We start from the raw sequence: 24,312 nt of genomic DNA on the forward strand, positions 1-24,312 counted from the left end.
ACACGAGTCAGATGCGCCAGGGTGAGTGCGCATGGGTGCACCAGGGTGCATGAATTGTGCACCTGCATGCGTGGGAGTGTGTCAGACACGCTTCGAAGGATCCATCAAGAGGGGCTGCCTCGGGGAAAGGGGCTGGGAGGACCCCACTTCTCCATGAGCATCGGCATCCTCCTTGTGCACCATGGAGTTTTCATGTCCACTGGGGGCTTCATAACGAAGCCCTCACCCAGGAAACAAAAAATCTGGGAGCAAAAGGGGCCCCTGCTAGGCTGGGGTGGGCACTGGTGCCAGGAAAATGCCTGTGGTGGGGCTGCGGCCCCTGGCAAACCTCCTGGCCCTGAGACGAGAGCCAGCGATGCTCTGAGGACGGAGTCCCCAGCACCACTCCTGCAGGCTGCCTGACTGCACACGGGGCTCTGCTTTATAAACAACAGACCAAGGCTCACGGTGACACCAGCTGTGCCTAGGATCCCTGAAGTCAGAGTCTGAGGCGTCTTCTCCGGGCTTAGTTTGAGGGTGCACACAGCAGTCAGGAAGGTCTAAGTCTGCACCAGGAGCACCCCCAAGAAGAGAGGCGCCCTCCTCTGTAACGGGGCCCATAGACCTGCTTTCCAGCCCCAAAGGCAGGGGCTTGTTTCTCCACCAACACGGGGAACAGGGAGACTGAGATAGGGAGAGCCCAGCGTTTATGGGCACCAAGACACCTTTCATGACAGATGACAGATACATCTGGGGAATGGTTTTCTCTCTCTTTTTTTTTTTTTTTGAGATGGAGTTTTTGCTCTGTTGCCCAGGTTGGAGTGCAATGGCACGATCTCGGCTCACTGCAACCTCCACCTCCCAGGTTCAAGCAATTCTCCTGCCTCAGCCTCCTGAGTAGCTGGGATTACAGGCATGCGCCACCACGCCTGGCTAATTTTCACCATGGGGTTTCACCATGTTGGCCAGGCTGGTCTCGAACTCCTGACCTCAGGTGATCTGTCCGCCTCAACCTCCCAAAGTGGTGGTATTATAGGCATGAGCCACCGCGTCTGGCTAGGAAATGGTTTTTCAATCAAGACTTGCTTCCAGTCTTTAGTTTGGGGCTCAGCTATTGCCCACGCTGAGGGCTGGTTTCCTTCCACTTTCCCTGTCACCACCTGCAAAGTGATATGACACAGGGAATGCACATGTAAAAACCTCATATGTCCCTGCCTGGGTTTTAGAAGCTGGTGTGTGCTCTCTAAGTCCCCAGATGTCCAGATCAACTGTGGTCCCTATAGCCTCTGCTGCCTGTGTGGCTGGTCAGTGGCATTGCCAGCCCCCAAGCAGGTGGGCAGAGGGGCACAGGGTGGGAGGAAGGTGAGTGGGGTCGATCCTGGACAGCCTTAGGCTCCAGAGCCCCTCCCCAGCTGTTCCAGGGTGCTCGCAGAACCCAGTCCTGGCCATGGGCCTCGTCAGTGCAGAGTCACTGCCCCAGGGACCCTGGTGGGCTTGATGAGAAACAGTAAGTGCCATGACAGCTTTAGCCTTGTTCTAGAAACACATTCTGGAAGGCAGCTCGAAGCCCTGCCCCGTGGCCTCCTGCCCTCATCTGAGCAGGTGACCACACTGGGCAGGTGAGGACCCAGGCAGACAGACAACACCTGAGGCTCGTGGCCGCAGCAGTGACACTCCTCAGAACTGCTGTCTTACACATGCAGGCTGGTGGCTGGCAGAGGGTGCGCCCCCAGCCATCCCCGGTGCCCCCATCCATCTCTGCCATCCCCGTACCCCCGTGCCTGCCACCCACTCACCACACAGCAGCCCCTCTTGCGCGATGAGCATGCGGGCAAAGGTGAACGCCTCCTCGTCGTTACTCTTGAACCATTTGTCCACCACCTGAGCGGGACCCCCCACAGCCCGTCAGTGTGGGAGCCGCTTCCGCGTGGCCAAGGGAGTGAACAGCCTTGTGGTGGACCCTGCGTCTAGGGAGCAGGACCCCAGAGGTCACGCCCCAGCCTCTCCCTCTGGGATCGGCACGTCTGCAGACCTTCCAGTTCTAACACGTTTTGCAGACAGTAAAACTGCTCGCCAGCCCCACTGAGCATCCGTGTGACCTGCAGGGGCCCTTTGGTCTCTGCTCTCACTCAGGCCAAATCCACCTTTTTGGCTCTTAACAGAGTTTTCTGGGGCCTTCATTTCCCCGTGTTTTCCCTGCTCCCTGCCTGTGCCACCCGGGCTACATCCCTTGGTGAGGTCAGGCCACATGTGTGGACATCGTCCCCCAGTCTACTTTGTCTCGACCTGCGAGATCAGCTTCTCACCACGCGTGCCGGGGCTTGCCCTTCTGTTGCCCTCAGCGGAGAAGTTGGTTGGGGCCCAGGGTCAGCCAGGCTCTCCAGTGTGAGGGTGAGTTACAGGCTGCACTGGCACTGCGGCCGGGCTCAGGACTCGACCTACCGTCCTGTCCAGCACCGTGGGGATGAAGTCATAGCCGATCCCTTCCACCTCGTAGGTTGTCTGCTCTGTCTGGTTCAGCTCCTCTGGCTCCGCGAGGATGGACCCTTCGGGATCCACCCCAATGATCTGCAGAGTGCGCGGCTTCAGGGCTCAAGGCCAGCAAAAGCCCCCGCTGGACATGCCTGACTATTCTATTACCAGAGTGGCTAATACCGCCGTGAGCAAGCGCCTGTTGACACTCTGCCCGTGGGTGGCGGCCCGTTCCCGGCCTCAGAGGCAGGACGAGAAACCCAGGAACCCAGGCCCCAAGTATTAAAGCGATAATGACCTCGTCTGGACTAAACGTTCAGTGCAGGGTGCTCAGAAGTGAAAGCAGGTGTCTGGGAGGAAGTGACCTCCCCGGGGGCTTCTCGGAGTGGGGCCCCCAGGACAGCCCAGACAGACCACCCTGCGGTGAAACACCAGAACCTTAGGGGACAAAGGGCATTGCTGGGCAGTGATGTCTTTTTCAAGGACAAGCAACAAGGAGGTAACACTCTTGTCTCATCAGTGGGACCTTTCTAGGCACCTGAGACCTGCTCTTAACCCTGAGTCCAGGAACCCTCCCCCAACTCCCTCAAACCCCAGGCGAGGGGCAGACTCAGGACCAGAGGACTCAGAGCTCCTGGCTGATTCTCAGAGCCCCTAGATGGAACTCCAACCCCCCACTCAGTGCAGGAAGCCCCTCCAAGAAGCTGGCCAGTGAGCGAGCACCCAGCCCCAGCTCCTCCGGGTCACGAGCTGCTGGTCCCTTATCTCACCTCCCAAGCAGTGTAGAAATACCGTGGAAGACAGTGTGCTGAGCAGATGGTGAGGAATGAGAGCTTTCAGTTCAGAAGTCGGGGACACTCCGTGCTGCCCCTCCCGGGCCCAGTCACACCACTCACCCTGCATCCAGGACACTTCTCCTTCAGCTTCCTGGCAATGCCCGTGATGGTGCCACCCGTGCCCACTGAAGCCACCAGCATGTCCAGCTTCCCTGGTGGATGGATAACATTCTCGGGTCCTCGCCTGGCCAGCCCATCACTCATAGTAATAATCACTGAAAACACACTCAGCCCAAACCACGGCGGGTGACCAAAAAGTTCAAAAGAAAGACTTCTCCAGCTGGAGCAGCCCTCATTGCTGCCATGGTCTGTGAAAGCCTCAGAAACAGGCAGCCTGGGGCACCCCAGCCCAGTCTTTGCTCAGTGACACTCGGCCCCTAAAACCCCCATTTGGCTGGATGCAGAAAGACAGGACCCTGTCCAGGGGGTGCAGGCGCTGAGGGTGGGCAGAGGGAGGCTTCCAATGAATCACCTCCACGGGCTGTTGGATGTTTGCATGGTGTGAGTGAGTTAACTGAATTGGCACAGGAAATGGAATCAGTCACTCAGGCTTCAGCTCAGGAACTTGCCGGGCGCTCACACTGCTGGCGGCCAGCACATGCATCTGGCAGACAAGCCACGGCAGGGAAAGACTCAGTGAGGGGGTGCCGCTTGGGCAGCCATGCTGAGACAGGACTGCTTTTGCCAAACGAGAGAGTTCCCACACATAAAGCCCAAACAAGCAAATCCCTGGACCTTACAGCCTGGCTCCTGGGCATGGACTAAGGGTGTGCTCCAGCCCATGCCAACACCAGATTCCCAACAGGAAGCCAGGGCGCCAGCCTCCTGGCAACTTCTCTCTAAAGGGATCTCTTGGGAAAACATCAGTACCAACCCCCACAGGCCTTGGCACCAAGTCCCTGGAAAAGGGCCCAAGGAGCCGGCCTCATGCCTGTAACAGAGAGTGAACTCATCGCAGATGCCACCAGCCTTGTTCTGCAGATGAATCTGATGCCGAGTCAGGGCATGATCCCAGCTGAAGTCCCAGCTGTGAGCCCGGCACCAGCCCGGGCCCTGAACAGACTCACTCCCTACATTCTCTGTGGGAGGAGCCCCTGCAGACCTGCAGAGATTGCCGGGGAAACAAATACAGCCGTGCCCTGTGTTTGGTGTTACAGGTAAGGCGCAGGCAGAGGCCAAGAGGGCACAAGGGAGGGAGGAAACTGTTCTAGAGAAATGCTCTAGATAGCATTTCACAGAGGGAACATTTGAGCTGGGTTTTGAAGGGTGAATAGGAGTTCACCAAGGAGAGGGCAAGAGATTTGTACACTCCCAGGCAGCCAGGGATAAATGCAATCAAGATGGACAGAGGGACGGACAGAGGGACGGACAGAGGGACGCACCATCACACTGCTGCAGTATCTCATCAGCGGTGGTGTCGTAGTGAGCCAGGGGGTTGCTGGCATTGCGGTACTGCATAGAAAGAGAGCAGAGCCCGTGAGCTGGCCCCCGACACCTCAGTCACCCCCACATCCCTGACCGAGGCCCTCCTAGGGAATGCCTGTCTCCAGGCCCCAGGCGCCTCACCTGGTCTAGGATATGAGAATTGGGGATTTCATTCTTCAGCCGCCAGGCCACGCCCACGTGTGACTCTGGGGAGTCGAACCTGGCATTGGTGGGCGTCCTCACAATCTCAGCCCCCAGGGCCCGCAGCACATCCACCTGCAGGAGGGAAGGCGGTGGCCTGCACCTTTTGCCTGGCCCAGGCACCCTCATCCCCTGCCCTATGACCCCGCCCCTGGCTGTGCCCACCCACCTTCTCCGTGCTCATCTTCTCCGGCATCACGATGATGCAGCGATAGCCCCTCACAGCCGCAGTCAGGGCCAGCCCGATCCCTGAGGGCACACAGAGGATGAGAGGGTCCCGGTGCCCCCCAAGTCCCGCCCGCCCCTGCCTGGGACATAGGGGCACACCCCGGTGCCAGCTCCCCTTGGGCCCAGGGAAGAGGGTTCTGTGGGATTCCAAAATTGCCCAACATAGCTGCTTCTGCCTTCAAGTGCAGGGGAAGAGAGGCTGCCAGAGGCAGGAATAAAAGGTACATGCCAAGGAGGAGGAGGGAGCAGTGCAGGACGGGAGATCTGGTTCCTCCAGGCCCGGCCAGGTACATGGGCACAGGAACAGCAGACTCTGGGTGCTCGTCCCATGTGCCAGGCACTGCCAGGTGCCATCGCCCCAACAGCATCAGCACTGGCTCGGACCGCTGGTCAGAGGGAGCTGGGCTGGGACACATGCCGGCAGCGGGCGCGAGATGCCAGGGAGCAGGCGGCTGGGTGGGCCAGCACATGCAGCTGCAGCTCAGCCACCCCCACCCCCGGGTTCTGGCAGGCTCAGCATGGGTAGGGGACAGCCCGCCAGGCACCCCTACTGGGCCGGGCACCCACCGGTGTTCCCAGATGTCGGCTCGATAATCGTGTCCCCGGGCTTCAGCGTCCCGGCGCGCTCGGCATCCTCAATCATCCGCAGGCTGATGCGGTCCTTCACGCTCCCGCCCGCGTTGAAGAATTCACACTTGGCCACTGGGAGGCAGAGATGAATCACAGAGAAGATCCCCTGACCACCCCCCAGTGATTCCTGCTCACCCCCCATTACCTGATACACCCCAGGATGGGGGGTGGGCTTGGGGGTCTGTGGGTTCTGAAAAATCGCCACCTCTCCACTCACCTCCCCTACACCTGCACCTGGGCGCTCGCCCATCAGAGCTTCTCCCCCTGCAGCCCATCCTACCGGCCCTGCGGGGCGCAGAGCAACTCTGTGGGAACCAGAGAGGCATAAGCAGCCCTCACTGGGGGACCCACAGAAAACCCCATTCCCCCACCCACAAGCTAGGCGTGTGGCGGGCCGGCGCCTGGATTTGGGTCCCCTACGCCCCATGCCCAGCCATACCCGGCAGCCCCTGCCAAAGCAGCTTGATGTCCTGAAGCCACGGCACTGGCCACACCCTGGCCCCATCGGATGGGGACTTGCAAACTCTCCCTACAGCCTCCCATTGTCCTCCTTCCCCTGTGGGGCGTCACCTGCCCTGGGAAGGGTTCCCTGCTTGGTCCCCACACAAGACCAAGGCCTTCACTTGCACATCTTTCCTTTTTTTTTTTTTTGAGACGGAGTCTCGCTCTGTCGCCCAGGCTGCAGTGCAGTGGCATGATCCCGGCTCACTGCAAGCTCCGCCTCCGGGGTTCACGCCATTCTCCTGCCTCAGCCTCCCCAGTAGCTGGGACTACAGGCGCCCACCACCTCACCTGGCTAGTTTTTTTTTTGTATTTTTAGTAGAGATGGGGTTTCACCATGTTAGCCAGGATGGTCTTCATCTGCTGACCTCGTGATCCGCCTGCCTCAGCCTCTCAAAGTGCTGGGATTACAGGCGTGAGCCACCGTGCCCGGTCTGCACTTCTTTTCTTATTGCGGGTCCTCCCTCCCTCTCCAGCTCTTAAAAATATTTAGTTTTTAAGAGAAAGAGAGAGAGACTGGGCTGCATGAACTGTGATTTGAGGGACCTGGGACCAGCCCGCAGCACCTCAAAACTTCTGAAAGCCACCACCAGACAGGTGTTGCCCCTAGAACCAGGCCGAGGTGCTGTGTGGTGGGGAGGACTCCTGGGGCCTCGCCCGCCGCAGGTCTGCATTTCCGGAGCCCTCTGGGTCCCACACTGTGAAGCCCTCCGTTAGATCTTTCTCACCCGCGCCTGGGGGCCAGCTCCGAAGCAGAAATCAGAGCTGGGTGGCCTCGGACAAGCCACGTGACTGACCTGACCCTCGGTGTGTCTGTCTGTAAAACGGGCGTTCCCAAACCTACTTCGAGGGCAACTGCCAAGTTTAGATGCCATCCTGTACATAGCACAGGGGGCAGCCACGCTTGCTGCGTCCAAGGGTCCTTATTGTCTGACAAATGAGCACAGAGCCGGCCCTGCTGCCTTGGGGGTCTCTGTGAAGGGGGCTGCTCTGATGCAGCTCTGAGAATTCCTTCCCTAGAGGGACAGAGGAGGGCCAGGCTCCCAGCAGGCCCCTCCTGTGAATGTGCGATCAGTTCCCAATGCACCGACCCCTGACTTCCTTCCCCCAGCGCCTGCCCCAGCTCTCACAGGTCCCCCGGCTGTGACATGACAGCATTTCAGGATGAAAAAGTCCCAAGCCACGTTACTGGTTCCCTCTCCTTCCCACTCAAACTGCACCCCCTCCATCTGGCCCTGTCTCAGGGTTCTCCGCGGCACCTGTGCTGCCGCCCTCCGAACTCCCTTGGCCTCGGTCATCTGAAATATGAAATTCCGTCCCCGCCTTGTCCCCAAGGCCTCTGCACCCACAGCTTTCTCCATGACGATGCTGAGGTCTACCAGGGCCCTGAGCTCCTGGTGAAGAGCGACCCTTATGAATTTCTTCCACCCTCTTGGGCCTGGAAACTGCGCCCTGCAAAGAACTGCCCTTCCCCGGAGGGCTCACAGCAGACCTCAGGTGACCCCCTGAGTACCCAGGACGAGGCCAGCCATAGACCCTCCAAATTTCCATTCTGTCTCGTAAATGATGAGCTGAACTGTCTGTCCCCATGAAGCTGGCAAGACAGAGGCAACCGCTCCCTGGGCAGTGGGTGGCTCACAGCTCGTGCTAGGACCCGTCCACGTCTCCCTAGGAGGCAGGACGCAGACCCTCCCCACCTGCTTGCTTCTGCTTTTGACCCTCACCTGGCTCTTCACACCCTCGCTCCTTCCACTCCAGCCTCAGTTCAAAGGTCACCTGTTCGTTCCCTGGTCCATCAGCTGGGGAGCCACTCTGGTCACCCTCTGACACAACGCCCTGTTGTGTGCTTTTCCCAAACTTAAACTGATATGATCTCAGCCACTCATTAACCAGCGTGTTTTCCGATCCCGGGGCCTTGCCTAAGGGACCCATCCCAGCACCCCCAGGCCCACGGAGCGCAGCATGAGATGGAGGAAGTCCCTTTCAAAAGCCAGGCACTCACGGAGCTCACACTTGAGGCCGAACTTCTTCCCAATCTTGTTGATTCTGACCATAGGGGTGTCCCCAATTTTCTTCAGAATATCTGGCAAGATTTTTGGAGATTTTGTCCTGAAACAGAGGAGTCCACATTTATTCAGGAAAAAACAAAACAAAGTAGTACCGGCCCTGGCAGCCCAAGGCCATTGTCTGACACAAATCAATAGTCAAAGAACTGGCTTTATCTGGATGGTTGTTACACAAATCTACACAGATACCCCACACACACACCACACACACACCCCACACACACACCACACACACACACCACACACACACCACACACACACACACCAACACCACACACACACACACAACACACACCACACACACACACACCACCACACACAACAACACCACACCCCATACACACACCACCCACACTCCACACACCACACCCCGACACACCCAATCAACACAGCCACACACACCACCACACACCAACACACACACCACACACACCATAAACGCACAACACATACCACACACACACCAACACACACACATACCACACACACACATACCAACACACACCCACCACCCACACACTCCACACACACATACCACACAACACACACCACACCAACACATCCACACACCACACCACACACACACCACACACACACCACACCACACTACCACACACCCCCACCACACACACACACACACCCACACCCACACACCCCCACACACACACTACCACACACCACCCACACACACACATACCACACACACACACCACACCCACACCACACACACACACCACACCACCACACCACACCCACACAACCACACCCACCACACACACACACCACACACACACCACCAACACCACCACACACCACCACAACACATACCACACACACACACCACACACCACACCACACCACACCACCACCCACCACACACATACCACACACACACCACCACACACCCACACACACACCACACACACCATACCACACACACACCACACACACATACCACACACACACACCACACACACACACACACACAACACACCCCCACACACACCACACACACATACCACACACACCCCCCACACACCCCACACCACACCCACCACACACACACACACACACACCACACACACACCCACACACACACACCACACACACACACACCCACACACCACACACACACACACCACACACACACCACACACCACACACACTAACACCACACACCACACACGCACACACCACAGCACACCACACCACCACACACCACACACACACACACACCACCACACACCAACACACCAAACACACACCACACACACCACACACACAAACACCACACACACCACACCCACACACACACACACCAGCACACACCAAACACCACACACAACACACACCCACACACACAACCACAACACCCACACACACACACACAACCACACACTCACCACCCCACAACACAACAACCACACACCACACACACACCCACACACACACACACACCACACACACCCACACACACACACACACACACACACCCCAACCACACACCCACACCCACACCACCCCCACACACACACACCACACACACACCCACACACCACCCCCCCCCACACCCACACCACACACACACACCACCACACACACACAAACACACCACAACCCCACACACACACACCACACAACACCACACACACAACACACCACACACACACCACACACAACACCACACCCACACATACCACACACACCCCCCCCCCCCCACACACACCCCCCACACACACCACACACACACCACACACACACACACACACACACAACATACCACACACACACCCACACACACACAACCACACACACCCCACACACACCCAACACCCCACCAACACCCCACACACACACCACACCACACCCACACACACCCACACCACACACCACACACACACATACCACACACACCACACACACACACACCACACACACACCACACACACACACATACCACACCACACCCACACACACACCACACACACACCACACACACACACCACACACACACCACACACACACACCCCCACACACACACACACCCACACACCCACACACACACCCACCACACACACACCACACACACACCACACACACACATACCACACACACACCACACACACACACACCACACACACACCACACACACACCACACACACACATACCACCACACACACCACACACACACACCACACACACACACCACACACACCACACACACACACCACACACACACAGACCCCACACACACCCCCACACACACACCACACCCACCCCACACACACACCACACAACACATACACACACACCAACACACCACACACCCCCCCCCACACACACACACACAACACCACACACACACACCACACACCCCACACCACACACCACACACACACCCACACACACCACACCAACACACACACCACACACACACATACCACACACACACCCCCCACACACACCCCACACACACACCACACACACACCCCACACACACACCACACACACATACCACACACACACATACCACACACACCCCCCCCACACACACCAACAACACACACAACCACACACACCCACACACCCCACACACACACACCACACACCACCACACACACACAACCACCACACAACACACCACACCACACCACACACACACCTCCACACACACACCCCCCACACCACCCCCACACACACCCACACACACCACACACACACACACACACACACATACCACACACACACCCCACACACACACACCACACACACACCACACACACACACCCCACACACACACCCCCACACACACACACCACCACACACACACACACACACCCCACACACACACACCACACACACACATACCACACACACACCACACACACACACCACACACACACCACACACCACACACATACCACACACACACCACACACACACACCACACACACACACCACACAACCAACCACACACACACCACACACACACCCCCACACACACACACACCACACACACACCACACACACACACCACACCACACATACCACACACCACCACACACAACACACACACACACACACCACACACACACACACACACACACACACACCACACACACACCACACACACACATACCACACACACACCACACACACACACCACACACACACACCACACACACACCACACACACACACCACACACACACATACCCCACACACACACCCCCACAACACAACACCACACACACACCCCACACACACACCACACACACACACATACCACACACACACATACCACACACACCCCCCCCCCACACACACCACACACACACACCACACACACACACCACACACCCCACACACACACACCACACACACCACACACACACACACACCACACACACACCACACACACACACACCCCCCACACACACCACACACACACCACACACACACACCACACACACACATACCACACACACACCCCACACACACACACCACACACACACCACACACACACACCCCACACACACACACCACACACACACCCCACACACACACACACCACACACCACACACACACACCACACACACACCCCACACACACACACCACACACACACACCACACACACACCCCACACACACACCACACACACCACACACACACATACCACACACACGCCTGAAACACACACACACACCACACACATGCCTGAAACACACACACACCACACACACACCCCACACACATACCACACACACACACCACACACACACCCCACACACACACCACACACACACATACCACACACACACGCCTGAAACACACACCACACACATGCCTGAAACACACACACACCACACACAACCACACACACACATACCACACACACACGCCTGAAACACACACACACACCACACACATGCCTGAAACACACACACACCACACACACACACCACACACACACGCCTGAAACACACACACACACCACACACATGCCTGAAACACACACACCACACACACACCACACACACACACACACCACACACACACGCCTGAAACACACACACACCACACACACACACATACCACACACACGCCTGAAACACACACACACACACCACACACATGCCTGAAACACACACACACCACACACACATACCTGAAACACACACCACACACACACACCACACACACACACCACACACACGCCTGAAACACACACACACACACCACACACATGCCTGAAACACACACCACACACACACACCACACACACGCCTCAGACACACACGCCTGAAACACACACACACACCACACATGCCTGAAACACACACACCACATACACACGCCTCAGACACACACGCCTGAAACACACACACCACACACACGCCTGAAACTCATCTGGGAACACGCATGGTTCACAGCGGTGTCCAGACCTGCAACCCCTCCCTGGCCCTTGCAGTTCCAAGGACACCCCATGGCTCTGATCCTGAGCCTCCTCCTCAGCACAGGCACCTGCAAAACAGCCAGGCTCCTTGGGCCCTGCCCCCCAGGAAGCGATCCTCAGACCTGGGGTGCACCCAGCTCCCGGATGTCCTGTGGCATGGAGGGAGTGCCACATTTGCAGGGAGAGCCGCCCTGAAGGCCCAAACAGGCGCCAACAAGAGGAGTCCAATCGCGCCCTTCCCAGGGAGCAGAGGGCAGTCCTGCCAGGTGCCCAAGCTGTACAGGGACCAGGGAGGCTCCCTCGGAAGCAGTTCTTGGCGGAAGGGAACCAGGCTTGGCAAGGTGCAGAAAGCCAGGGCCAGGTGGAAAGTCAAGCCCCCGGGTGACAGCACTGGGCGTTAGTTCATTAGCTCAGTTCAGGCATCCGGCCAGCCAGGCAGGAAGAGGCCCGCCTCCCTGCAGCAGGCACTGGGCCTCCGTGGCTGTGAAGTTACCTGAGAAGTTTCTAGAGGTGGTCAGAGCCAGGCCCAGAGCACTCAGCAAGATAAAGGATCCGACTTGCAGGGATAGCCCTGGAGCCCCTTATCTCAAGGACTCCCACTTCCACAGCCCAAGAGGCTCCTGGGAGGACACCCCATACTGTCCTAGAATGAAGCCCCAACTCCTCACCCACCTCTGCAGCACCTCCCTGCAACCCTGCTCTTCTCGGGGGCCCTCTGACTGGAGACAAGCGGCGTAGGCTCTGCATCTCAGGATGGGGGTGTCTTTGGAGGATGAATGAGGCGTGTGTGAGGTGCAGGTACAATACATCTTACAACCTGGAGGGCATCATCTCCATCTCATGCCCTAGAGTTAGGAGCTCATGGAGCCCTCAGGAATCCGGCCTGTCTTCCCTGCCCACTCTACCCCCCAGCAGCCACTCCTGACCTCACCGGGCCTCTCACCCACTGCTCTCTCAGGTTTGTTTTGGGGGCAAGAGCCCATCCTCCTGGCTGCCCACCCATCTGCTTGGCCTCCTGAGCTCCCAGCACTGTGTTCAACTCTCAGACCTTCTGGGTTTGTCAATTGTCACTTCTTCTATTGCTGCACTGAGAGTGGCTCCACCCAGCCACCCCACCTGTTCTGAACTGTAAATCACAACCATAAATGCTGGTAGTGCTGTACACAAAATAGGGATCATAATCCCCGCACGTCGGGAGGCCGAGGCAGGCAGATCACCGGAGGTCAGGAGTTCAAGACCAGCCTGGACAACATGGTGAAATCCCATCTCTACTAAAAATACAAAAACCCACTGGGCGTGCTGGCACGTGCCTGTAGTCCCAGCTACTAGGGAGGCTGAGGTAGAAGAATCTCTTGAACCCGGGAGGCAGAAGTTGCAGTGAGCTGAGATTGAGCGACTAGCACTCCAGCCTGGCGACAGCGAGACTCTGTCTCCAAAAAAACAAAACAAAACAAAACAAAAAAAGGAATCAAACATCTAAGAGGCACAGCCTTTGATCTATCTGTTCTCCTCCAAGGAGATGACACTAAGGAAATAAATATAATCCTAAGGCTTAGTGCGACTGATTTCAGTTTCGTGCTGGGGTAGGGATTTTTGTTTGTCTTTTCTGCTGATAGAGCTTCTGCACCCTGAGCAGGGCACAAATGCACAAGGCGCTCAGGAAAGACTCGTTGGCTAAATGAATGTGTAGTATTTTCTATTGCAGTTATTTAAAATGAGATAACTGCAAACGTGTATCTTACCCAGTAGAGGGCTCACAAAATGACGGCTTCTTCACCAAACAGTCTGTGCCACCACAAAAACAGCCCACTATGGAAAAATGTTTAATGCCTAGGGGAAGTCTCCATGACCTAGAGTTAACAGAAAAGTGCAGGCTGGGCTGGGCACGGTGGCTCACGCCTGTAATCCCAGCACTTGTGGGAGGCCAAGGCAGGTGGTCACTTGAACCCAGGAGTTCAAGACCAGCCTGGTCAACATGGTGAAACCCCGTCTCTCCTAAAAATACAAAAATTAGCTGGGCGTGATAGTGGGCGCCCACAGTCCCAGCTACTTGGGAGGCTGAGGTGGGAGGATCCCTTAATCGGGGGAGATTGAGGCTGCAGCAAGCCATGATTGCGCCACTGCATTCCAGCTTGTGTCTCAAAAAAATAAAATAAAATAAAAGAGAGTGCAGGCAGGATCCTGGTCACTCACCTCCAGCGAACGCACGTGCACAGCCACAGACCGGGGAAAGCATGTGACCTGGACATATTAATTAATTAATTTTTTCCGGAAATACCTAGTGAGCATCCACTGTCTTGCCAGGTGCTGGCCTAGGCGCTGGGCTGCAGCGTAAGGAGGCCTTGGCCTCAGAACCTCATCTACACGGCATGCCCCCACCCCCAGCTCCTCAACCCAGAGTGACTACAGGGGGGCCACACCTCATGTCCTCCAGGCTGTGTGGTATCCAGGTAACAAACTCCTGCCCTGCAGGTTACGGATCAACCCTCTTGTGATCAAAAGCAGGACTTACGGGACAGTGTGGTGATGTGGGGACTCAGAGGCAGGCCGGCCCAGCTGCCAGGTGCACCTGCTGGGGGCATCAGGCCGGATCCACAGGGGCTCCTTGGCTTCCTTATCCCCTGGGAGCCCCTTCTCCAGGCTCCCCTGCGCCGAATGTGGCCCTGAGCTGTGGGGGCAGCCTGTGGGCCCCACTTCTGCCTGGGGGGTCTCAGAAGGCATGCTGGGACCTGGCAAAGCAAGGAGAGAGGCTTCGGTTCAGGCTCAGATGCTGTGGGGTCCAGCGAACCCTGCTGACCTGGTCCCCTCCGGGTGGGGTGCTCTGCTCCCTCAGAGAAGCCCAGGAAGAATTACACAAAAACACAGGCACCAGCCCTGTGGGCAGCCGCTTGGCCATGTCTCCTCCATAGGCACATACAAAAATAAAAAAAAAAAAAGAAACAGACAGTTGCTTGGGCCGGGTGCAGTGGCTCACGCCTCTCATCCCAGCAATTCGGGAGGCTGAGGCAGGAGGACAATTGAGTCCAGGAGGTTAAGACCAGCCTGGGCTCCAGCCCTGTCTCTATTTAAAAAATAAAACAACAACAAAACAGATGCTTGCACACCCATGCTCACTGCTGCACTATTCACAAGCCAAAAGGTGGAGGCAGGCAGCCCATGTGTCTGCAGATGGATGGACGCACACGATAGGCTCATACACACACTAGAATATTTACTCAGCCATAAGAGAAACGAATTCTGGCACATGTTACAACACGGACGAACCCTCAGGACATGATGCCAAGTGAAACGAGCCAGAGACAAAAGGACAAATGCTGTGTGATTCCACTTCCACGATGAGGCACCTGGGACTCTCGAACGCCCCTCTATGTCTGGCAAATTCATAGAGATAGAAAGTAGAAAAGAGGCTGCCAGGGGCTGGGGTGAGTGGGGAAGGGAGGGTGATTGTTTGATGGGTGCAGAGGTTGTGTTGGGGATGATGAAAATGTTCTAGGTGGAGATAGTGATGGTGGTTGCATCACATTTACAAATGGTTACAGTGATAAGTGTCATGTGTATTTTTACCCAGGATTAAAAAAACACACAAGCACCTTGAAATAGATAAGACAAAAAAAAAAGAGAGAGAGAGAAAAGAAAGGCCAGGGGACCCAGACGAGGCCCCATCGGCTGCCCTTCCTCTGGGGGCACAAAGAACGTATGACCACCTCCCACCTCACCCTCTACACAGGGCCCAGGACTGGACTCAGTCCCCCTTCACCCTGCTTTGATTCTCCACATTCAACAGGACACTAAGTCCACAGCCGTCACTCACCGGACAGATGGTGCTGACAGTTCGGTGCTGTTCAGACTCTGTAAGGAGACGTGACAGCAAACTGTGTCGTGGGATCCTTGAATAGAAAAGGGGCGTGAGGGGAAAACTGTAAATCTGACTCAAGCATGGACTTTGGTTAACATTAACAAAGGTTATGTGATCGTGGAATTGGCTCATTAATTGTAACAAATAGGCCGTGCGCGGTGGCTCATGCCTGTAATCCCAGCAGGGGAGGCCAAGGCAGGCAGATCACGAGGTCAAGAGATCGAGACCATCCTGGCTAACATGGTGAAACCCCGTTTCTACTAAAAATACAAAAATTAGCCAAGTGTGGTAGTGTATGCTTGTAGTCCCAGCTACTCGGGAAGCTGAGGCAGGAGAATTGCTTGAACCTGGGAGGTGGAGGTTGCAGTGAGCCGAGATCGTGCCACTGCACTCCAGCCTGGCAACAGAGCGAGACTCTGTCAAAAAAAAAAAAAAAAAAAAAAAAAGTAACAAATACACGACATCAGTTTAAGATCTTAACAGGAGAAACTGTGGGAACTCTACTATCTATCTTCTCAATTTTTCTGTAAATCTAAAACTGCTCTTTGTAAAATTTTCAAGATGGAGTCTCACTCTTGTTGCCCAGGCTGGAGTGCAGTGGTGCCATCCCGGCTCACTGCAACCTGCACCTCCCGGGTTCAAGCAATTCTCCTGCCTCAGCCTCCAGAGTAGCTGGGATTACAGGCGCGTGCCACCACACTCAGCTGATTTTTGTATTTTTAGTAGAGAGGTTTCACTATGTCGGCCAGGCTGGTCTCGAACTCCTGATCTCAGGTGATTTGCCCGACTCGGCCTCTCAATTGCTAGGATTATAGGAGTGAGCCACCCCGCCCGGCCTAAAACTGTTCTTTTTTTAAAAGCCTATTAAAAAAGAAAAAGTTGCTGATGCTGGCTGCATTTGGAACCCCTTGGAGTATGCGGCTCAGGTGGTTTCTGCGCACAGGCCTTACCCAGGCCTCAGCTTGGCCTCCTGGACTTCCCGGCCTCCCCTTCACGTTTGCAATTCACCAGGCCCAAAGCGGCTTCAAACAACCCTGGAGGGTGGTGCTTTCAAGGTCATGGGACCACGGACTTGTCTGAAAATCCAAAGAAGTTGGATCTCTTCCCCAGAAAAACGCACCCCGCTTTCAGAGGTTCGTGTCCCTCCTGAAGTCACCCAAGCGTGCCCCTGCTTTTCTTTCTACCCCGACCTTGTAAGAAGCCACCGCCGTGAGCGGAGCAGCACATTCCTCCCTTCCTCCGCGGGTCGCGGGAGTCACCTGCGGGAAGGGACTCTCCGTCTGGCACAGGCCCTGTCTGGCCTGGGGCGCGCACGCTCCGCCGCGGAATCCTCCAGAAAGCCTTGGACCCGAGGCCCTGGCAGACGCAGGCGGCCCAGCGCGTTGCTCTTGGCGAGGCCCTGGAGCACTCTCCCGCAAGGTAAGGGCTGCCGGGAACGCAGATCGCACGCCGCCGGGGCTCTGAAGAACCCGAGGCGCTCAGCGGAAAGCTCTCCAGGAGACCCGGACCCGAACTCGAACCCGAACCCGCGGGCTCCGCAAGGCGACAGCGTCGGGCGGCCGGTCGCACGTGCGTCCCGGGGAGGGGGGTCACTTGGCGTCGCCCGGCCGCCTCTGGCCGCTCCTTAAACCGCAAGACCCCCTTGGGGTCACGACGCTCCCGGGACACCCCTGCACGCGCGCGCCAGCACTCCCGGAGGGGCCTGGGGAGGGCCAGGCGCACGGAGAGCGGGAAACTCCTCTAAGCTTCCCCGGGGGAGATCCAGACCGTACCGACACCCGGAAACCGCTGGCCACTCCGCCTCCGGAAGCGACACTTTGGGACAAAGTTGGTGACAAGTGAGCCCAGAAGATCCTCGGAAAGCCGAGTTTCGCGCTCCGCTCTCACTCCCCCTCCGCCTCCCCTTTGCATCCTCCAGCTCAGCTGCCGTCTCGCCTGGGACTCCGGGAAGTGAGGTCCCAGGAAATCCTCCATCCCCACAACGCAACCTGCGCAGAGCCCCGCGTCCCTCCCCAGCGGGCACCCACCTCGCGTGCCGCCCGCGCAACGACAGCGTTTACCGCCACCCCACACAGTCCGCCGAAAAGGGCGATTTGCAAACAGTCATTTCCCATCCACAATGCAGCGAAAACTCAATGCTGGGCACGAAGCGTGCGTCTCCCCCAGATTCCCAGCCCGCGTCCCCGCTCCACGCTCCGGGACTCGCCGCCAGTGGGGTCCGCTCCGCCGGCGCGGGGGCCGGGGTGGGAGCCTGGGGCCACGTGCACGCCCAAACCCCCAGCTTCTGGGCGGCCAAGACCGCAGGCGTGGGCGCGGGTAGGTCGGGGGTCCTGGGAACCCGTCTCGCCGCGATTCGGTGCAGATGATGCAACAGCGGGCGGAGGCGCGGAGGGCGAGCCCCGGACCCAGCTGGGATCCTCCGTCCAGAGCGGAGAGCGGGTCTCGGTGGGCCGGATCTCACCTGGACGGATGTGTGGGAAAGAGGGGCGAGCTGCTGCCCCGACTGCGGAGAGGCGGAGACGGCGACCCCGGGCCGCGGCCTCGCTGGCACCCACGGCAAGGGGAGCGGGCGGGCTGCGATTGGCGGAGAGGCGGGGGCGGAGGCCGGCGCCCGCCAATGCCTCGTGGCAGAGCACCCGCCCCGCCCAGCCCCTCCTCACCCCACCCAGCCCGGGCCCTCCCCCCAACCCCACCGCAGCCTGGGACCCGCCGGCCTGAGACCCCCGCCCTCCCCGGCCCCCGGGCTTGCCCCCACCGCAGCTCGCCCGCCCCATTCCCACGCCCTGTTGATTCGACCGCAGACCCAGGTCGCCGCCCCTCCCCCGCCTTCCCCTGCCCCTGCCCCAGCCCGCGGACCGGGGGCCGTGCGAACGCGCCTACGTGGTGTTCCGATGCTGTTTTACTTGCTTAACTTCTTGCCCTTCGGCAATTTAAGGAACATTTACTAATGAGCTCGAAACGTGCGTCCTGATGGGTGGGGGGATTGCGTGTCCTCGAGGACCGACCCCAAGGGCGCGTGTTGCAGGCCCGGGAGAGGGGGGCGCCGCGCCGGGGAGGGACTCGATGGCCGCTCTCTGTGGCCACCGGACGCCGTGCGCAGCGTTTTGCGTGACCGCGCCCAGCGCCGGGTCCGATCCCCGAGCCGAGGCGCAGAACAGTCGCCTTGCGCGGCTCCGGTGCGGCCCATGGGCAGGGGCAGCCGGGCGCTCGCGGGACTGGGCCGACGCCGCGCAGGGTGGTAGCAGGGGCGCCCCGCGGAGCTCCTTTGCCAGGTCCCGGAGGCCGCGGGCGGGGCCGTTTCCCAAACACCGTGTTCGGGACTTTCAGAGGCTGAACCTGATCCCCCTGCCCTACGGCTAAATGGGGGACCCCAGGCCCCCAAGTCTCCCTGGAGTCCTGCAGCGAAAGACACGGACGGTGCCCAGCAGCTGTGGGCGGAGGAACGCGCTGCGCCTCCGCGGCCTCCCGGGCTCGGTCCAGAGCGATGCTCCGCAGCCTCCTCCGGCCCGCGCGGCTCCGCCGGGGTCTCTGCCGCGTGGGGCTCACAGTGCGGGAGGGAGGGAGACGTGAATTAGAATTAAATGTCCACTGACAGGAACTGACACGAAGAACAATAAAGCGGGCGACGTGGGGAGGGGACGGGGATGGAGTTACATTAGGAAGGCTCTGGAAGGTGGCACTGGAGGCCGAGACCGCGCCGCTGTCCTCCAGCCTGTGCGACTGAGCGAGACTGTCAACAAAAACAAAAACAAAAACAAAAACAAAAACAAAAACAACCCTGCCCAGCCTTTGTAAGAAGAGAGACGTGGACACAGACACGCGGAGAGAAAAAGGCCATGTGGAGATGGGGGCAGAGATGAGGTGTGCTGCCACCAGACGAGAAATGGCAGGGATCGCTGGCGGCCTCCAAAGGGCTGGGAAAGGTGGGGGCCTCCCCCAGAGCCTTCAGACAGCCTGCAGGAGAGAAAGATGATAAACGTGTTGTTTTTGTTGTTGCTGTTTGAGACAGAGTCCCTGTCGTACAGGCTGGAGTGCAATGGCCCGATCTCGGCTCACTGCAGTCTCCGCCTCCCGGGCTCAAGTGATTCTCCTGCCTCAGCCACCCGAGTAGCTGGGATTACAGGCGCGCGCCACCATGCCAGGCTAATTTTTGTATTTTTAGTAGAGACGGGGTTTCACCGTGTTGACCAGGCTGGTCTCGAACTCCTAACATCAGGTGATCCATCCGCCTCTGCCTCCCAAAAGTGCTGGGGTTACAGCAGTGAGCCACCCCGCCCAGCCCAATGTGTGTTGTTTTAAACCACTCAAGTTTGCAGTAATTTGTTACACAACCCAAACACTTTAATTTTTTTTTTTTTTTTTTTTTTTTTTTTTTGAGACAGAGTCTCGCTCTGTCACCCAGGCTGGAGTGCAGTGGCCGGATCTCAGCTCACTGCAAGCTCTGCCTCCCGGGTTCCCGCCATTCTCCTGCCTCAGCCTCCCGAGGCTACAGGCGCCCGCCACCTCACCCGGCTAGTTTTCTGTATTTTTTAGTAGAGACGGGGTTTCACCCTGTTAGCCAGGATGGTCTCGATCTCCTGACCTCGTGATCCGCCCGTCTCGGCCTCCCAAAGTGCTGGGATTACAGGCTTGAGCCACCGTGCCCGGCCAACACTTTAATTTTTTAAATTTTTTAACGTAATTTTAGATTAGAAAAGTGGCAAGAACCATACAGAATGTCATATTCCCTCATACAGATTTTCCAAATGTTAAAATTTTTTGCTTCTATTATCAGAAACTCATTTTTAATTCAAATGTTAAGTTTTTACTACATTTGCTCCCTTTGTCTCTCTCTGTCTCGACACACACACTGTGCGCCGGTGTGGTGTATGAATCCATCTGTCACTCAGTCCATCTCTCTGGTTTCTGTAACTTGGAGACCAAGTTGCAGACATGATGCCTCTTTACCCTTGAATTCCTTAGTGTGTACTTAGTAAAAACAAAAAATATTTTTCATGACTACAATACAATGAACTGTCAAAGCTGAGAACTTAACATTGATACAAAACTGTGATCTCATGCCTGGGCCTTGCTCAGAGTCTGCCAATATAGTCCGCCCCTGGTACCACAGGTTTCAACTGCATGAGTCCATTTATACACAGATTTTTTTCAATAAATAATTTTGGAGATTTTTTTGTTTTGTTTTGTTTTGAGATGGAGTCTTGCTCTGTCGCCCAGGCTGGAGTGCAGTGGCACCATCTCGGCTCACTGCAAGCTCCGCCTCCCTGGTTCACGCCATTCTCCTGCCTCAGCCTCCTGAGTAGCTGGGATTCCAGTTACCCACCACCATGCCTGGCTATTTTTTTATTTTTATTTTTAGTAGAGACACGGTTTTGCCATGTTGGCCAGGCTGGTCTTGAACTCCTGGTCTCAAGTAATCTGCCTGCCTCAGCCTCCCAAAATACTGGGATTACAGGCATCTAAGGTGGCCAACCCACTCTATGTAATTACTAAGTGTCTTGTAGGGAGCTACTTTGTAACTCTATGTATCCTGTTGCTTCTCAATCTTTCACTCTCTAGTTTTTCTGTTATTTTGTTTTGTTTTGTTTCTTTTTGAGACAGAGTGTTGCTCTGTCACCCAGGCTGGAGTGCAGTGGTGTGATCTCAGCTCACTGCAACCTCCCCCTCCCAGGTTCAAGCTATTCTTCTGCCTCAGCCTCCTGAGTAGCCGGGATTACAGGTGCACACCACCACGCCTGGCTATTTTTTGTATTTTTTTTTTAGTAGAGACAGGGTTTCACCATGTTGGCCAGGCTGGTCTTGAACTCTTAACCTTGTGATCCGCCTGCCTCAGCCTCCCAAAATGCTCGGATTACAGGCATGAGCCACCATGCCCAGCTTTTCTTTTTCTTGTTTTTTTTTTGAGACGTAGTCTCACTCTCTTTCCTTGGCTGGAGTGCAGAGGTGTGATCTTGGCTCACTGCAGTCTCCACGTCAGCCTCCGGAGTAGCTGGGACGCCACCACGCCCAGCTAATTTTTTTGTTTTTGTTTTTCTTTGGAGGCGCAGTTTTGCTCTTGTTGCCTAGGCTGGAGTGCAATGGTGCGATCTCTGCCACCTCCGCCTCCCAGGTTCAAGCAATTCTCCTGCCTCCGCCCCCTCAGTAGCTTGCATTACAGGCTCCCGCCACCATGCCTGGCTAATTTTGTATTTTTAGTAGAGAGGGGGTTTCTCCATGCTGGTCTCAAACTTCCTACCTCAGGTGATCTGCCCACCTTGGCTTCCCAAAGTGCTGGAATTACAGGTGTGAGCCACAGTGCCCGGCTATTTTTGTATTTTTAGTAGAGACAGGGTTTCACCATGTTGGCCAGGCTGGTCTTGAACTCCTGACCTCAGGTGATCCACCTGCCTCGGCCTCCAAAGTGCTGGGATTACAGGGGTGAGCCACCACACCCAGCCCGCTCTCTAGTTTGAACACTCACTGATGATTTTGTCTGAATTGATTTTTATTAAGATGGTTGCCAAGCTGTGGCTCACGCCTGTAATCCCAGCACTCTGGGAGGCCAAGGTGGGCGTATCACAAGGTCAAGAGATTGAGACCGTCCTGGTCAACATGGTGAAACCTCGTCTCTACTAAAAATACAAAAATTAGCTGGGCATGATAGTGCGTGCCTGTACTCCCAGCTACTCGGGAGGCCGAGGCAGGAGAATCGCTTGAACCAGGGACTCGGAAGTTGCAGTGAGCTGGGATCGTGCCACTGCACTCCAGCCTGGCGACAGAGCGAGGCTCCGTCTGAAAAATAAAATAAAATAAAATAAAATAAAATAAAATAGTTGCTGAATAATGGTTTTTCTAAGCCCATCACTCCTTCTATATGTATATACCATTTGGCATTCCATTATCAGAGTTTTCCTTCTCCCTCGTTTATTTATTCACTTAGTTATATCAATGTGAGCCATAGGTCCTATTTTAAAACGAAAAAGCTACACCTGACCACTGAAAGTGCACGAATGGCCAAATGGGGTGGCTCATGCCTGTAATCCCAGTACTTTGGGAGGCCAAGGTGGGCAGATCACCTGAGGTCAGGAGTTTGAGACCAGCCTGGTCAACATGGCAAAATCCCGTCTCTAGTCTCTACTAAAAATACAAAAATTGGCCCAGTGCAGTGGCTCACGCCTGTAATCCCAGCACTTTGGAAGGCCAAGGCGGATGGATCGCCTGAGGTCAGGAGTTGGAGACCAGCCTGGCCAACATGGTGAAACCCCGTCTCTATTAAACACACACACACACACACACACACACACACACACACACACACACACACACACACATTAGCTGGGTGTGGTGGCCAGCACCTGTAATCCCAGCTACTTGGGAGGCTGAAGCAGGGGAATTGCCTGAACCCAAGAGGCGGAGGTTGCGGTGAGCTGAGATCGTGCCATTGCACTCCAGCCTGGGTAACAAGAGCGAAACTCCGTCTCAAAAACAAAAACAAACAACAAAAAATCCATGTCTCTCTGGCCCTCATCATTTTCTAGCCTCTGCCTCGTTTCTGTGCCTCCCTACATGAGAGAAGGCACCACAGGAGCAGAATCCTCGGGAGGCCCTGGCCGGCCACACTGTAATGGGAAGGAGCTCAGAGCCAGAGATGCAGGAACGCCGGTGTCCTGTGGAAGAGCT

The 24,312-nt window shown here is 56.5% G+C and overlaps 1 protein-coding gene across 8 annotated transcripts in view; it reads right to left on the reverse strand.

The window, feature by feature from the left end:
- Positions 1 to 19,289, reverse strand: part of CBS (cystathionine beta-synthase) — a 30,862-nt gene extending 11,573 nt beyond the window's left edge. For 3 of the 8 annotated variants that reach the window (XM_030914122.1, XM_010383169.2, XM_010383174.2), the window contains exons 1-11: positions 18,681 to 19,108; positions 16,609 to 16,684; positions 15,310 to 15,526; positions 8,275 to 8,381; positions 5,709 to 5,843; positions 5,083 to 5,162; positions 4,854 to 4,988; positions 4,670 to 4,739; positions 3,348 to 3,439; positions 2,422 to 2,547; positions 1,776 to 1,860 (exon numbers count right to left, since the gene is read on the reverse strand). In XM_030914122.1, coding sequence (XP_030769982.1) covers positions 1,776 to 1,860; positions 2,422 to 2,547; positions 3,348 to 3,439; positions 4,670 to 4,739; positions 4,854 to 4,988; positions 5,083 to 5,162; positions 5,709 to 5,843; positions 8,275 to 8,381; positions 15,310 to 15,518 — 1,039 coding nt within the window. In that variant the 5' untranslated portion in view covers positions 15,519 to 15,526; positions 16,609 to 16,684; positions 18,681 to 19,108. The other 5 variants (XM_030914119.1, XM_010383172.2, XM_030914120.1 and 2 more) reach the window with 5 other exon arrangements.
- Positions 19,290 to 24,312: the final 5,023 nt, after the last annotated feature.

The sequence above is a fragment of the Rhinopithecus roxellana genome, chromosome 13 (genome assembly GCF_007565055.1).
Source record: "Rhinopithecus roxellana isolate Shanxi Qingling chromosome 13, ASM756505v1, whole genome shotgun sequence".
In the NCBI taxonomy this organism is placed as follows: Eukaryota; Metazoa; Chordata; class Mammalia; order Primates; family Cercopithecidae; genus Rhinopithecus; species Rhinopithecus roxellana.